The following is a 16,178-nucleotide window of genomic DNA, read 5'->3' as shown; positions in this document are numbered from 1 at the left end:
ACAGTCCTAGGGCTTGAACTTAGGGCCTGAGTGCTGTACCTGAGCTGCTTTTGCTCCAGACTAGAACTGCCACTTGAACCACGCTCCATTTCTGGCTTTTTGTGGTTCATTGGAGATAGGAGCCTTGCAGACTTTCCTGCCTGGACTGGCTTTGAACCACAATCCTAAGATCTCATCCCCAGGCCTGAGCCACCTCTAGCTCAGTATTAGAACATTATATAGATATGCGTGTGATAGTGTTTTTGTAAGTGTATGTTATGTATATGTATATGTTTCATATATATGTTCTCATATATAAATTTTGTGAAGCATGTATATTGAATCCGTATGTAGCATCCAGTATTAATGACACCCCATTAACTGGTTTAGGTCAGGTCAAACACCATAGTTTCATGATCAGAAGCACGGTATATCTGCTTTGTCACAGGCAGATTTAGAACACCATTTATTCCTTCCTCTCAAGTCAGATCTTTGTACATAACAGCGTCCGTGGTAAGAGCAGGCAGGCCAGGGATAACTGGAGAAAGGGGCGGTGGGGGGGTTCGTTTTCCTACCTGCATATTTTCTCTCATATCTATGGCTTCTCGTAGGGGGTGAACGGCTATTTTGAAGATGTCGTCTACAGTTTTGAGGCCGACATTCCTGAGCATGGTATATTCCCGAACTTTCTTGCCCATTCTCGCGGAGAGGCTGCGCTTCTGCGCCTTGCCGCCGCCGCTGCGGTTGGTGATGGCGATGTGCACGAACAGGGTGACGTGCTCCATGACGTCGCCCACGAAGGAGCGCAGGGGCACGTGGCGGTAGCCGGGCTGCAGACACTCGAAGGGGATGGTGTACTGCCCGATGAACTCGTCCCCGATGTAGTCGTCGTCCAGAACCACGAAGCGCACCAGGGCCAGCTCGGGAAGATTGACCTGAAACTCAAACGTTTCGTCAAAAATGGGGTTGTCGCTGTTCTCCTGCACCGTCTTGGTCCTCTGCTCCGCACAGTCGGCGGGGATGCCGTGTATCTCGATGCACACGTACGGGTCGATGACGTCCCCTTTGGCGCAGGCTCCCTTGGGCTTCGGGAAGTTCTGGCCGCTGATGACCTTGATGTGAAGGAGCAGAGGGGACACCCCGGGCACGATCCCCTTGGTGTTGGCGCTGAAGTAAGAGACCTCATCTCTCATGATGGACGGCCTCAGCACGTAGCCACAGCCCCCGTTCTGGAGAAACCAGCCGGTGTGCAGGTCCATCATCGGCCCAGGAGTCTGAAAGTTCATGGCCACAAGCTGGCAGCCACAGTTCCAAAAGTCTTGGGGATTCAAGTTACTGGAATCGATCCTCATGGCGCTCGGGTAGATCCTTGAGAGAAACCTCTTGTTATAGTTTACGAAATCCTCGGGGTACTCGTTGGCGATTCGGCTGGCCTCCGTTTCACTAAATGAACACATCTCCCAATAGTTTTGGCTTTTCATGGATAGTTCAAAATCCCTGTACTGAACAGATTTACAAATAGATACCAGATCGGAGAGCTCCCTGCAGAGCCAAATGTGCTTCTGCTCGCCATTGGAATCTGCCGACATCCTCCGAGACATTTCGGCCTCTTCATCTTCATCTGTGACTTCTCCTTCTGACACATCTGAATCAGAAGGCAATTTCTTTCCTTTCACGATGATCATCCTTTTCAGTTTTTCAGGTGATGGGAGGTAGGATTCCGAGGACAAAGGTGCTTCCGTATAGAGTTTATCGCCAAAGACCTTTTTCATGTGCTGAACCATGACCTTTTGCTGTAGTAAAGAGCAGTGAATCCCCAAGCAGACAATGAGTGGGTACTCAGAAGCAACGAAGGCAAACTTATTGATCACCTCTATGACACTTCGAAAAGAAAGGTGTGTTGTCATGTTATTTCTATTGCAAAGGATTGGTTCATTCTCGGAACCATCACTCACATCCAGCTCAATACTGCGACAGCCCATTTTCAAAGCTCTAACATACCCGTTGATATCAGCCGGTCCCCTGAACTGGTCCTCTATCAGATAGGTATTATGAGAAGCATTGATATAGTAGTGAGATAAGGGTTGAGTCATATCTTGGGCAACATTGCTTTGCTCAGGATCAAAAATGTCACATTCTGGTGACAATAAGTACTGGGTAAATCCATCAATTGCAAGAAATCCTTTCTGTCGCCCCTCTTCAGAAAGTTCGTATCTCCTAATGATGTCTAAACACATATCCTCAGTGATATGGGTGACTCCTTGCTCAGCTTCTAAAAAGAGCATGAGATCATTGGCATCCAAATATTCTTTGTTCTTAGATATCTGGACAAGTAAGAAATACACTTCTGGCCTGGTGCAAAGTTCACAGAAAGCTTCACAAAATTCCTCTTCTGTCACTCTAGTGGTAAGTTTCTCTTTACTCTTCTGGATTTCTTTAAACTTTAACCTGATCTTGGATTCCTTCAGGGTAGGGTTAAGTTGTTTTATTAACTCTACAGATGTGTCTTCCAACATAATCCCATTGCCGTCAACATCTGCTGCTTCAAACACTGTTTTCAACCACATGAACCTTGGTGTGTTCTGGTTGTCCTCCATAAAATCCAGGGGCTGCTTACTGCGAGAAACCAGGTACCGCAACCCAGACACCCAGATGTTTGCTACATCTGCTGAGTTGGCAACTAGGTCTAGAGATTCATAGTTCTCCCCATGGAGTATAGAAAAGGCACAATCCTCACAAATCTGGTCAGCAAGGCCATTGTTTCTAAATGTTTCCGTGTTCTTCCCCAGTCTGATCTCTTTAATGGCTGAGATATCAAGCTTAGCTTTTTCCAGGTCTTTCTTGGAAGGTTCCCAGCGAAGAGCTTGGAGGTCTGTGTCCAGAGTGAAAAAACGGTTGTAAATCCGAGAATTTGGCCTGACCTTCTTCAGCTCACAGCCGGCTTGCATGAAGCTGATGCAGTCATGTGCACTGCTAATCTTTTTTTCCGATGGCATGCTGCTGAAAGACACTGTTTTCTTTCTTCCACCACATTTTTGGTTTGAAGGATCCTGTCAAATAATTGGAAAAGAATGAGTCACTCTTCTTGAAAAATACAGAAATTCAGTAACTCTCTAAGGACTTTTCAGACTCCACTGAGGTAGATCATTTCAAGGGGGGCTAGCCTACCTTTCTAGTATTTTCAGAAAAGCAAAACTTCTGAGAGAATAAGGCTCTGTAAAAAACTTACTTTTCAAATGCCTCCATGTCCTTTGAATTAAAATAAATTACTACTACAAACATGAGAAATGTTATTTGTTCATTTGAACACATTTCTCTGGAACCTCTACCAATAGCATATCAGACTGTATCCATTCAGGCTGGTCTATCTTAAAGTAGGTTAAACATTTCTTGTGGCTGTTTCTTTCTTAAATGTACATAGGCCTTTTCACCTATTTTCCTTCCCAAAATACAGGTCCAGTCCTCTGAATATTCATAATTGGGAGATGATGGATTTCACCTTACCTTGGGAATTCCTGGGACTGTATCACTGCCAATTTATTAACAATGAATATCTGATCAATGTCACTTAAAACTGGGAATTTCTTTATACTTTTCTCTGTTTGGACCATATACTGAATTTAATAATGGTCCCAACCACATCATCAATTCAGAAACAAATTTACCAGAAACAAATTTTCCCAGAGTACCTCAATTTTATAAGCATACCAAGAAGACATCAAAATGTAGAGTGCAGACACCAACAGCCAGAGGCTCAGGCCTGCAATCCTAAACTATTCAGGAGGCTGAGATCTGAGGATCATGGTTTGAAGCCAGCCTGAGTAGGAAGGTCTATAAGATCCTTATCTCCAATAAACTACCAAAAGGTCAAAAGTAGAGCTGTAGCTCAAGTGGTAGAAAACTAGCATTGAGCAAAAGAAGCTCAGGGACAGTGCCCAGGTCCTTAGTTCATGCCTCAGAACTGGCATATATACATACACACAAACTGTATAGAGTATAAAAGGAGAAAAATAAGTACTCTCAAGTTATGATTATTCTTCTCACTAGTTATATGACCAGAGGAGGTAAATTACTTCTCTAAATCTTAATTTTGACTTCCTGAGTAGGAATTTGTAACCCTTACATATAATATAGTGCTATTGTGAGACTCAAGAATATATTCATGACTATGCTATAAACTATAAGTGCTTTTGACAGTAAGAGGATCATTTTTATGTACCATCAGTAAACTATGGCAGTGATACTCAGAGTTAGAAAAAAGTTAATTCTTTCTTGATTTGTGAATATTTAAGACAAATATTCAGTGATAAGTTGACTATATGTATGTGTGTGTGTGTATATATATATATATATAAACATTTTTTGTCGGTTATGGGGCTTGAATTGTGGGCCTGTGTGCTGTCCCTCAGCTCTTCAGCTCAAGGCAAGCACTCTACCACTTGAGCCACAGTGCCACTTCCAGTTTTCTGAGTGGTTCATTGGAGATAGGAGTCTCACAGACTTTCCTGTCCAGGCTGGCTTTGAACTGCAACCCTCAGATCTCAGCCTCCTGAGTAGCTAGGATTATAGGCATGAGCCACCAATGCCCAGCTAAGGTGACAATATTTTTAAGCAGCCACATGACATTACTATTTCCAGTACTGAAAAGTATAACGAAAGTACTATGAGCCATCTCCTTCACATTCTTTTTTTCCTAGTGCTATTAGTATTTGAACTCAGGGCAGCATACTTTTGAGGCAGTGCTATGCAGGCACTTTATCATGTTCCCTAGCTCTAGCTCAGTTTTTTGTTCATTGCGTTTTGTTTTTTTTTTTGTTGTTGTTGTTTTGTTTTTAGTAGTCATGGGGCTTGAACTCAGGGTCTGGGCACTGTCCCTGAACTTTTGCCCTCAAGGCTAGCACTCTACCACTTTGAGCCACAGCACCACTTCTGGTTGTCTAGTTGTTAAATGGAGTCTCTTGGGCTTTCCTGCTCAGGTTGGCTCTGAAAAGCGATCTTCAGAGCTCAGCCTCCATAGGAGGCTAGGATTATAGGCATACACTACCAGCACCCGTTGTCTCGGTTATTTTTAAAATAGGGTCTTTTTTTCTTGCCTCGGCCAGCATGGACCACAATTCTCCTATTTACAGCTCTCCTATTTATGATTCCCATATAGCTAAGATGACTGATGAGTACTATGATGTCTAAGCTTTTTATTTGTTGAGATGTGGGCTCATATAATTTTTGCCTTGGCTAGCCTAGAACCACAACCTTGTCTCCATTTCTTGTGTAGCTAGGCTTAAAGGCAGGAGACATTATGCTCAACTAACCTAGCCTTCCTTCCAAAAAAAAAAAAATGGTAGAATCTCTTCTCTGAGATCTCATTTAATTGTTCATGTGTGCTTATCCTTTAATTCAATAAAGCAAGGTGATTTGTTATTAAATTGGCTAAAACTCTGTCAGTTAAAAGGAAACAAAACTTGGCATGCTGTTCAAGTGATTCACTGAGTCCACTACACATCAGATCTTCAAGTAAAAGAGATATAAACTACCCAAGTTTGATTATAGAATATTGCCTCTTGGTGCTCTGGCATTTGACAACTAAGCTCCTGCTTCTTCGAAGAGCTACTATTTTTAATTATCCCATGTTGGTCAATTTTCTCATTCTGAAGTTAAAAAAAAAAGCTATCGATCTTCAGCTGCTTATACTCAGATGCTCTACTTGAACACATTTAAATTCATCACAAACCACATGCTCAGAAATATCAGATGTTTGGCTGTGTTTTCCCACACCATCAAAGCAGACACCTAATGGCTCTGCTGCAAAGGGATTAATCTACCAATGAAAATAAAGAGGAAAACTGAATTGCAATGGCAAATTAGACTCTGACTCAGCTTTGCAAGCTAACCATTCGATTTGCTTCTTACACTAATGAGATATATCACATTAAACATTACTTTTATATAAGAAGATCATGTTCCAAACGGAATTATTGTCAACAGCTATAAAACCTCTGATAGTTTCTACCAAGCCTAACATGGGAAATAAGTGTTCCACTAAATGCTGTTCAGATCCCCTGCCCTGCATAAACAATTGTGGCCATCTTCGCCACAGCCTAAAACTCTGCTCTTATCTTTAGGCATTGCTTGTTTAGAAAAACAGTCACTGACACAATGGCTTTCACTTATAGTCTTCTCTTTGTGAAATGATCTCCTTAAATTGAGACTTTGCTCCCTGTTAAGATAAGCTTCAAGAGATAATTTATTTATCAAATCTATGATAGAAGACATTTACACCATAACACTTGTTTCCTGCCTTAACTTGCAATTCTTACATGATTATAAAACATTCCCAAATGCCTTAAAACCCAGAATCAACGTTAAAAGATGTGATTTTCAAGTTGTCATCTCACAGAGGACAAAATCCAAAGTTATTACAAGCCCCAAATGAGCTTAAAACTGGCCAAAGCATGTGTGAACAAGTAATTAGCTGGTCTGTTGATGAGTAGAGACAGGGTTATTTATATTAAGCTATGTTGGAAAAGATCCAGAACTCCAGTATGTCTTGGCTTTTGCCATAAAGAAAGAAAATGTCCAGATTTGAAGAGCAACCTTACTGTTTTTATAATGTCATGTTATGCATTGTCTTAGATGGGCTGGGAAGAGGGTCAGAAATGGACAGGGAGGAGGTAGTCAAGTCTTCTTCACAGCTTCTACACTACCATGGCTTCTTTGTCAGGGCCCTGTGCCTCCACATCTTCATTTGCCTCAAGAAGATTATTGTAAAGCAGTGGAGAAGGGTTTGTTTTTTTAAGATAGACAGACAAAAACCATTAAAGTATTAGTTGTAAATCTTCCTTGTTGATAAGTACAAGATGTAATGATGTAATGAAGGAACCCACAACACTTGTCTAGAGAAGACAGGTCTTTGGGGGCATGCTCCAATGGAAGCTTAGTCTCTGTTCTTCTATGCTCTTTTCAGCTTGCAGCCAATCATATGATTGAACTAGCTCCAATGGTCATAGAGGTATGTTGGATGTTATTATACAGTAGGATAATTTTTATTGTTTATTAACCTTTACTATTTTACTCTTAATGAAGACAAGAGCCTGAAGAACTCATCTCTATCTCTCATTCCTTCCCTTAAGTTTCTTTCTTTTAGACCAGAATACAGCAATTGAAATACAAGCTTAAATATTTCAAAATGAACTGCACATTGAGAAGCTGTCACTTATATTAAAGGCCAACCTCACATACTGAGCTCCATGCTATTTCCTAGCATTCTATGCTCAAGCTTCCAAATTATCATTTCCCATGAAATAATTTTAAAAAACAAGCAGCTGAATTTATACAGTCACAGAATATCTCCAAATAATGCAATAATAGTTGATGTTTCAGATCTATAGTTTTCTTAAATCATTATTCATCAAAGATTTAAGCATGGGAATTAAAAGTCTCAAACTCATAAAGCAAATGACAAATGCTCTATATTTTTGTTGTTTTTCAAATAAGATTTCTGGTATATTCATAAAGATAATTTCTATCTAATCTCATGCTACAGAATTGATTTTTGAATCCTAGAAATCATTTTGAAATTACAGGGGGAAAGCCAATTCTTATTTCAATCATTTTTTATTATTCTCTACATTGTAGAGATTTTTCACTATATTTCTACATTGTGGTTTTCCACTGTTCGAGTAAAGTACAAATCAGGGTTAAGTAATGCTCCTCCTTCTTGAGCATAAAAAAAGATTTTCAACTCTTTAATCATATTTCATTAAATAAATTTTTTAAATGTTCACAAGAGCTAAATAAATAAAACTGCTTCCATAAATTCCCACTGATGTTTGCTCTCTCTGTTCTCTATCCAACTTTGTTGAATATGCTACAAGTTCCTTAATATTCAACAAACAAAATCATTCTTTCTTTACAACTGATAAACCCTAGAGAAACAGGTTGTTTGGTACAAGCACAGCTTTGGGTCTCATCATGAAAACATCATTTCAATATAATGGCATCAGAGAAAAGGTATGCTGGAACGACACAAAATATGAATATGCTTAATGCCACAGAAGTTTGTACTTAAAATGATTAATGTGGTAAAATTTATCATGGGTATTAATATACACAAATAGCACATACTGAAGTACACTGAAGCATTAAATGAAAAGAGTGAACACGATGTAGAAAATGTACTATACAACTTGTGGGTGGGGACGGGAGGTAGACCTGGATCTCTCCCAGGGAAGGGATGACATGGTTCAAAAAGATATATACTCATTACCTGACTTGTAACTCATTACCTGACCTCTGTACATCACTCTATAATAACAATAAAATATATTTTAAAAAAGAAAGAGGAAAATAAAACAAAGATATGATTTATAACCAAAATAAAAGAAAATTATGAATATGGTTAAACATCTAATTATACAATTACATATTCTTTTTTGATATTTTTAATAAAGTTTTTAAATAATTCAGAACCAATTTAGAATATCTTAATGAACAGAAATCAAAAAAGCAAACTATGATTAGAAGGAAGCTTTGTTTCATAATGTAAAATCTAGTTATATAAATCTAGTATGTCTTAGCAATACCTCAACAACAACAAAAAATCCATAGGTTATAACTGGCAGACAAACAAACTATATATGTCCATTCTTTTTTTTTATACACAACTTGTAAAGAATGATATAGCACTAGTGATATTTGTTCCAGTTTCATGGAAGTCAAATCCAGAAACAAAAAGTTAGTTGCCATCTTTCCAGGATTGTGAACAATATCATCTGTATGGAATCCAGGTCAACTCCATCCTTTAGTATAGAATGGCCTCTGGATTTCATTCTTCATTCATTTCACAAACAATAGTAAATAACTACTGTGTGCTGAGCAGTAACATACTGTAAGAGCTTTGGGAAAATTGATAGAACTGGTCTTTATCTTAGATCACGCTGGAGGTGAAGCAGACAGATTAGATGAAAGCAAAATGGAGGACAGTACAATAGATGACTAATGCAACATTAAGAGAAAGAGTTATGACCTGAGGTAGACTCCTAGAAAAGGGATATACACTAGGCACAGATAGCTTATGGCTGTAATTCTACCTATGCAGGAGAGGCTGAGATTTAAGGATTGACTTTCAAAGCCAGCCAAGGCAGGCAAATCTGTAAGATTCTTACCTCCAATAAACTACCAAAAAGCCAGATCTGTGCCTCAAGTGGTAGAGTGCTAGCCTTGAGCACAAAAGCACAGTGCTCAGACCCTGTTCAAACCCCAGGATTAGCACAAAAACATACAAACAACAACAACAAAAAAAAAACCATGGAGGTTCTGATCTCCATCTAAGATGACTTCTGGGGCTGGAGAGGAGGTAAAAATGAAATATCAGGAGAGGAGATATTGAAGGAGATGCTAAATTTACTGTGAGCCACGATGAATTTCAGATGATTATAGGCCACAGGGGTGAAGATATCAAGTGTAAAGTTAGCTATAGGAGAAAAACAGGGAGAAGTCCAAGCTGAAGTTTTGGACCTGGGAGTTCTAGCCATAGAGGATAAACTGAACTTGAACATGATACTCACCTGTGAAATAATAGCATATGGAAATGGGCTAAACTCTGAAAATATCCATAGGAAGGGGGAGAAGAGAAAGGGGAAAGAAGCAGGGAAAGAGGGAGGGCGGGGGAGAGGGAGAGCACAGCAGGGCCTTAAGGGCTCATACCTGTAAGCTTGGCTACTTGTAAAGCTACTTAGAAAAGGCTATGAGACTCCATCCTAACAGAAGATGCTGGGCATGGGGACATACATCTGTTATCCCAGCAATGATAGGAAGACTAAAGTAAGTAGATCATGGTCCAGGCAAGCACCTTTGCATGACACAAGACCTTATCTCCAAACAGGACTAAAGGCATGCCTTAGCAGTAGAGTACCTGCCTAACAAGCAAGAGACTCTGAGTTCAAAATCCAGTACCTCAAAATAAAAAACAAAACAGAGGGGGCAGGAAAAGAGGCTGAGGAATAAGAAAACCAGTAGCAAGCGCTCGGACAGGAGCCAAGTTTGAAGAGAAAAGAGAGCTGGCGATAGATTATTGAGATTCAGCAGCTAATTTATTACTTAATGTTTTAACTTTAACAAGAAAATACCTTATATTCCCTTCAAAATGGTGATGAGCAAACTGCAGCTGTAGAAAAGCTGAGTTCAGAGGGTTCAGGAGAAAACCAAGTTCTAAGGCTCTATAATAGGAATGAAGGCCAGGACAGCTATAGTATAAGAAGTCAGGGGCAGTGCCCCAATGAGACTGGAGGACAGCACAGAAAATAGCAGAATACTCTTCAGAAACACTGGCTTTCTTACCTTCAATTAGTGATCACAAAGTGGAATTAAGTTCTGACACAAATTCTTTCCTTACCTAGTGTGTCTATGCCCAGATACACATCTATTTTTTGGCAGTTGTATAGCCTAGAAAACATCCACACAGGCCTAACTCTTCACACAAAACTCAAGGAAATGTAATCATAACATTTGTTACAAATGTTATGGTGGCAACTGCTGAAATATAATCACTAATAACACATTAAAACTTCCAAAGTTGTTTTCCCATGGTAAGCTCAAATTACCTAATGCAGGTAAAACAGTTTATGTCTGATTAACACTATGTGACCTACCCTATATCACCACACAGTCCAATGAGAAGCAGCTGACATCTGGCCCAAGCTCTGTGAAGCATGAACACTCCCTAGTGGTAAAGTCTAATTGCTATAAAGCTGAATAGCTATTTTATTATCTATAAATAATCCATCCATTCTATACTGTCTTATAAGTCCACAGGAAAAAGGTACTGCTATCTGCTCACAAACACAATCTCTTTCCAAATGAAGTTTTATGCCTTTGTTTTTACATTAAATAACATTTTATTTATAAAAGGTGATCCATCAAACAGGATGGATACACAGCCATTCACTTTTCACATTTTGTACATTTTCTCCTAGGTGATTTCTTTTGTGGAAAACAAAAATAACTAATGTTTGGCAGGCAAAGCTAGGGGCTTAGTGTAGGAAGAGTCCATTTAAGGATGGTTTCTTAGTACCACTGACTTCTTTTGTTAAACTGAGGGAGCTTTCCTCATGTTACATCTCATAATATCATCAGGAAGTATCTCTGAGCCCAGTATTTATCTCAGCGTCTTCTGTATCATTTCTACCAAGTTAGGATTTTCCTGTGAGGATTAACTCTTAGGTGTGTCTCATGTGTTATTTCCTATGCAAAATTTATTTGCACAGAGAGAAACTGCACATCTATTATGTGCTGTGTTGCACAAATTATTTTTTCTCTAAAATCATCATTAATCCCCAAATTAATTTTCCCTGGAAAAATGCTTTCCCTTCAATATTTACAGCTAGTAAAATGAGAACAGTAAAAGGAATAAAAAGTCATTAAATTTAGTAATCAGAGCAAAATATATAAAGAATGTTTCTGAATAAATAATAAGAAACTGTCTTTAAGTAATATTAAGAATGTTTGTCAACTAAGACTCTGAGGGAGCCTAAAAGCTGACGAGGTGTATTAAAAAGTACTATCCAAATTATAAAGAGTTAAATGCCATCTCTAACATGAAGATTTTTGTTGGAATACAACCAGAAAATATCAAGCTAAGCAATGAAGTGTTCAAAACCTATAAAGATGGTCTTAAGAAAAATATTATGTTTTTGTTTTTTCAGTCAGCTGTGGGGTTTGAACTCTGGGCCTGGGCACTGTTTCTGAGCTTCTTTGTGCTCAAGACTATCACTCTACCACCTGAACCACAGCACCACAAAATAATAATGTTATCACTTAATAAGAAAAGAAAACAAAAACTACTTCCACATAGAGCTTCACTGTAATTTCATGTTACGAAAAAGATCTTAAATTAGCCCAGTCTACACAAGGTAATGCTGTTATAAGAAGACCTTGCTGCCAACTGTGTGGCACTTGTTTCAGTGATCCAAAAGATGGGATACATGAGTTTGGTCAAACCGCCACTGACTTGTGCCCTGCTCACACAGCAAGTGCCGATAGTCAGACTAGAAAGCATGTCAGTAACCAGAATGGCACCAGATTGTCTACCTGTTACTCATTTCCTAATGCCTCCCCCCCCCCACACCAAGATAACTAGGAATGACAAAATCAGTCACATTGAAGATAAATCCTATCAGCAACATGATAGAGACAAGAAGTTTCTTTACCATGTTTCTCCTGGACAAAACAGGCTTTGATTGAAATTTCTAACAAAACAGGAATAAACTGTCACAAAGTAACAGTAAGGGTAAGAGTAAGGGAAGGATACCAAATACCTTTCAGATTCACAATTTAGAAAATATTATATCCTGACTTACATTTGAAAAACTTGTATCTATAAAGTATCTTATCTATACTGCTCCATCCACATGACACACTCAAGAAGTAAAATTAAGCTGGGCACCTGTGGCTCAAACCTGTAATCCTTGCTACTCAGGAGGTTGAGATCTGAGAGTTGCTGGTTCAAAGCAACCAGGCAGGACAGTTCATGAGCCTTATCTTCATTTAAAACACATACACGTGTGCATGCACATGAGCATGCATGTGCACACATGGCAAGTGCACAAAGCTAAAAGTGTAGTTATGGCTTAAGTGGTAGAACACTAGCCTTGAGCACAAAGGGACAGAACTCAGGCCCTCTGAATTCAAGCCCCAGGACTTGCACAAAAGAAAAAAAAAGCAAAATTATTAAGACTAGCCATTGTGCATCACACCTGTAATATTTCAGCTACTTGGGAGTCAGAGATGGGGGTTTCTGGCTTGAGGCCAGCCTGGGGAAAGAATGAACAAGATTTCATCTCAATTTAAAAGTCAGGTAGCTGTGGTAGCATATAGGTGTGATCATATATATTTGGGAACCTGTGGGTAAAAGGATTGTAGTCTAAGTTTGGCTTCAGACAAAAATAGAAGACCCTATCTGAAAAACAACTAAAAGTAAACCAAAAGGCCACATGTGTAGCTCAAGTAGCAGAGTACCTGCCTACCAAGTTCAAGGCACTTAGTTCAAGTCCCAGTACTACCTAAGAAACAAAAGAAGGAGAGATAAAATTATTTTTAAAAAAATCACTGGGCATTCATTCAAATCTCACAGTTCAAGGAAAAATCTGTAACATTTATTTGAATTTTGTTGTTGTTTTTTTTATCAGGACACTGAAGCCCACAGATGCAAGAGATCTGGCTAGAGGAAACAAGGTAGAGAATGGCTCTGGAAGCTCATGCTGTATGCCATTGTTCCATTGATTCTTGCTATTTTTGTTTCTCTCCCAGCATTGGGATACAAGTCCTGCTATTGTTTGTTGTGAAACCTCATTGACCAATGGGCTTTCTCAATTCTGATTTCCCTCTCAAGTCTCCAAGCACAGATGTTCCTTTATGTTATAACTGGTAGGAAAGGCTTGAGTCTCACGTCAATTCTTATCAGGTTCCTCCTAGTCCTTCACAGCCCACTGTTCTCCACACAGCAAAAAGGGACATTCTCACCCCCACCTCTTGTCAACATCCTGACCTTTTACACTTCTCCATCTGCTGCCAGCAATGCATACTCTGACTAGTAGTGCCCTAGTAACACCAATGTGAACAAAACAAAGTGGATGCCAATAAAGGTCATCTGCAATAAATCAGTGGCCTCTGAGGAATGGCTTGCAGCTATCAGTCCTGTTCTTCCCAGACAGATGCCTGCTTCATGCTCAAAGACTACATTTAACATTAGCCAGGTGTCTGTTAAACACCTAGCAGAGGTGCCAAGAACCAAATGGTCCTGGAGACTCACATATGATTGTGACCCTTGGCATGTCAGGGCTCTGGAATCCTGACTGAGCTTGTGCCAGTTGCCAACTTCATTGTTGTTGGTGTGAGGATTAATTGGAGGTGCTCCTTATGGAAAAATGCAATGGAATATTTCCTTAAAAAGTAAGTTCATAATGATGAATATCTAAGTGTATGTATGAATATCTAAATGCATGTGCCAATACACAAATTTCCATGTATTATTATAAAGATTAAATGGAATATCCCCATCGTTTTATAGGCATCATCAGAAAACACAATGCTTTATTACACTCATCGTCATCTGTTGATTCATAATTAGGTAAATCTTCAAATCTTTGTATATTTAATTTTTGCAGTCTTACCAGCACGCACTTATTCTATTCAAATGTCAGAACAATTTTTTTTCTTTTTTTTTCTTTTTTATGTCAGTCATGGAGCTTGAACTCTGGGCCTGGGTGCTGGCAATCAGCTCTTCAGCTCAAGGTTAACACTCTACCACTTGAGCCACAGCACCACTTTTGGCTTTTTCTGCTTATGTGGTGCTGAGGAATTGAACCCAGGGACTCATGCATGCAAGGCAAGCACACTGAGCCACCTTCCCAGCCTGGAATAGAATAGTTTTAAATAGAGTTCATTTCACAAATGTTCCTAACAAAATTTCCTATTTTTACAGTATCCAGTTCACAGAATAGTCCTCTCTCCTTGTAATTTTTCAATGTTTAATGGGAACATTTGGCCACAAATATGATGCAGCAATATATTATTTACTTTAGTCAGCATGTAATTTTAACATGTTTTATAATAATCAACATTAGAATAAAATATACTTAAAATGATAAATAGAAATGCTCAGTGTGGGGCTGGGAAGGTGGCTCAGTGGTAGAGCGCTTGCCTTGCATGCCTGAGGCCTTGGGTTCGATTCCTCAGCACCACATAAGAAAAAAGCCGGAAGTGGCACTGTGGCTCAAGTGGTAGAGCGCTAGCCTTGAGCTGAAGAGCTGAGGGACAGCGCCCAGGCCCAGAGTTCACGCCCCATGACCAGACAAAAAAAAAAAAAAGAAATGCTCAGTGTGTCTCAATATTATGTGAATTCTGACATTAGTTATTACAGTGTGCTACTGGGCTGTTTTGGGAAGATTCAATATTATGTGAATTCTGACATTAGTTATTACTGTGTGCTACTGGGCTGTTTTGGGAAGAAAATATGCAAATAATTTACAAATTTAGTGGTATAAATGGAAATAAAAGCTATACCTAGCCTTACTTAACTGGACAATGAAGTTTTCATTAATGAAATAGAGTTTTAAAAATGGCCAGCTTCTAGTAAGTCATTATTTTCTGTGCAATATTTGATGAGGAAAAGATTCCAAATTTTATGTACCACTTTAATAAATCAATTGAAGGTATAGAAAGCATACATATTAGTCTATCTTTCTTAGAGATTGAATCAGTGTTACTATGTAAGGGGTAGAGGTATAGCTTGGGTGGTTAGAATGCTTGGCCACAAAGCTTGAGACCCTGAGCTCAAACCTTAGTACCACAATAAAGAAGCAGGCATAGGTTTCTATTGTAGAAAAAAAGTAGAGAATATTTTGGAACAATAGCATTTTCCCTAGACTTGAAGATGCCCAGTCTACTATTAAATAAATAGGAACATACCTTAAAATAAATCTTTTTTGAATTGTCATTATTTATAGATTCTGAAACTAAATTATCTTAAGCTAACCAATTCAATCTTTCTTCTTACTAAATCCTGAAGAACAATCTCTGAGCTCTCTGTAACATAGATATCTGAACAACATAAAAAAGAATGTTAATTCTCTAGACCGAAATACTGTAAGTACTTAACTAAGACTTATACTACTTTACCCAAGTACTAAAGTTCTCTTAATGTGTTTTCTTTTTCCTTGACAGCCTCTTCAACAAATGATGCTGGCAGAATTGGCTATACACATGAAGAAAACTGAAACTAGATCCTTATATATCACCCTGCATGAGAATTAATTTTAAATAAATCAATGACTTCAATATAATATTCAATATAATATCAATGACTTCAAAAAATATTTCAGGAAGGCACAGGGGAAACACTAGGGCTCCTAGGCATGGATCAAAACTTCTTAAGAAAATATCCAGAGCCACAACAAATAAAAGAAAGACTGGAAAAATGGGATTACATCAAACTGAAGAACTTCTACATGGCAAAAGATATATCTAGCAAGATAAATAAAAGACCCACAGAATGGAAGAAGATCTTTAATAGCATCAGATAAGGGCCTCATATCCAAAATATACTTAGAGTCCAAAAAATTAAACCGCCTATAAATAAACCCTCAAAAAAAACCAACAACCCAATTAATAAGTGTTCTAAAGAGAGACTCCTCAGCAGAAGAATT

General features: G+C 38.8%; 1 protein-coding gene across 1 annotated transcript in view; it reads right to left on the bottom strand.

The window, feature by feature from the left end:
* Plcl1 (phospholipase C-like 1) overlaps nt 1–16,178 on the bottom strand; it is a 346,900-nt gene that overhangs the window by 61,071 nt on the left and 269,651 nt on the right. Inside the window, exon 2 of the mRNA XM_013011359.1 lies at nt 555–3,029. Within this exon, the coding sequence (XP_012866813.1) occupies nt 555–3,029 (2,475 nt within the window). The remainder of the gene's footprint in view (nt 1–554; nt 3,030–16,178) is intronic.

Source organism: Dipodomys ordii, unplaced genomic scaffold (genome assembly GCF_000151885.1).
Source record: "Dipodomys ordii isolate 6190 unplaced genomic scaffold, Dord_2.0 Scaffold1, whole genome shotgun sequence".
Taxonomy (NCBI): Eukaryota; Metazoa; Chordata; class Mammalia; order Rodentia; family Heteromyidae; genus Dipodomys; species Dipodomys ordii.
The sequence above is the reverse complement of the archived record's forward strand: the minus strand, read 5'-3'. Positions and strand labels throughout refer to the sequence as shown.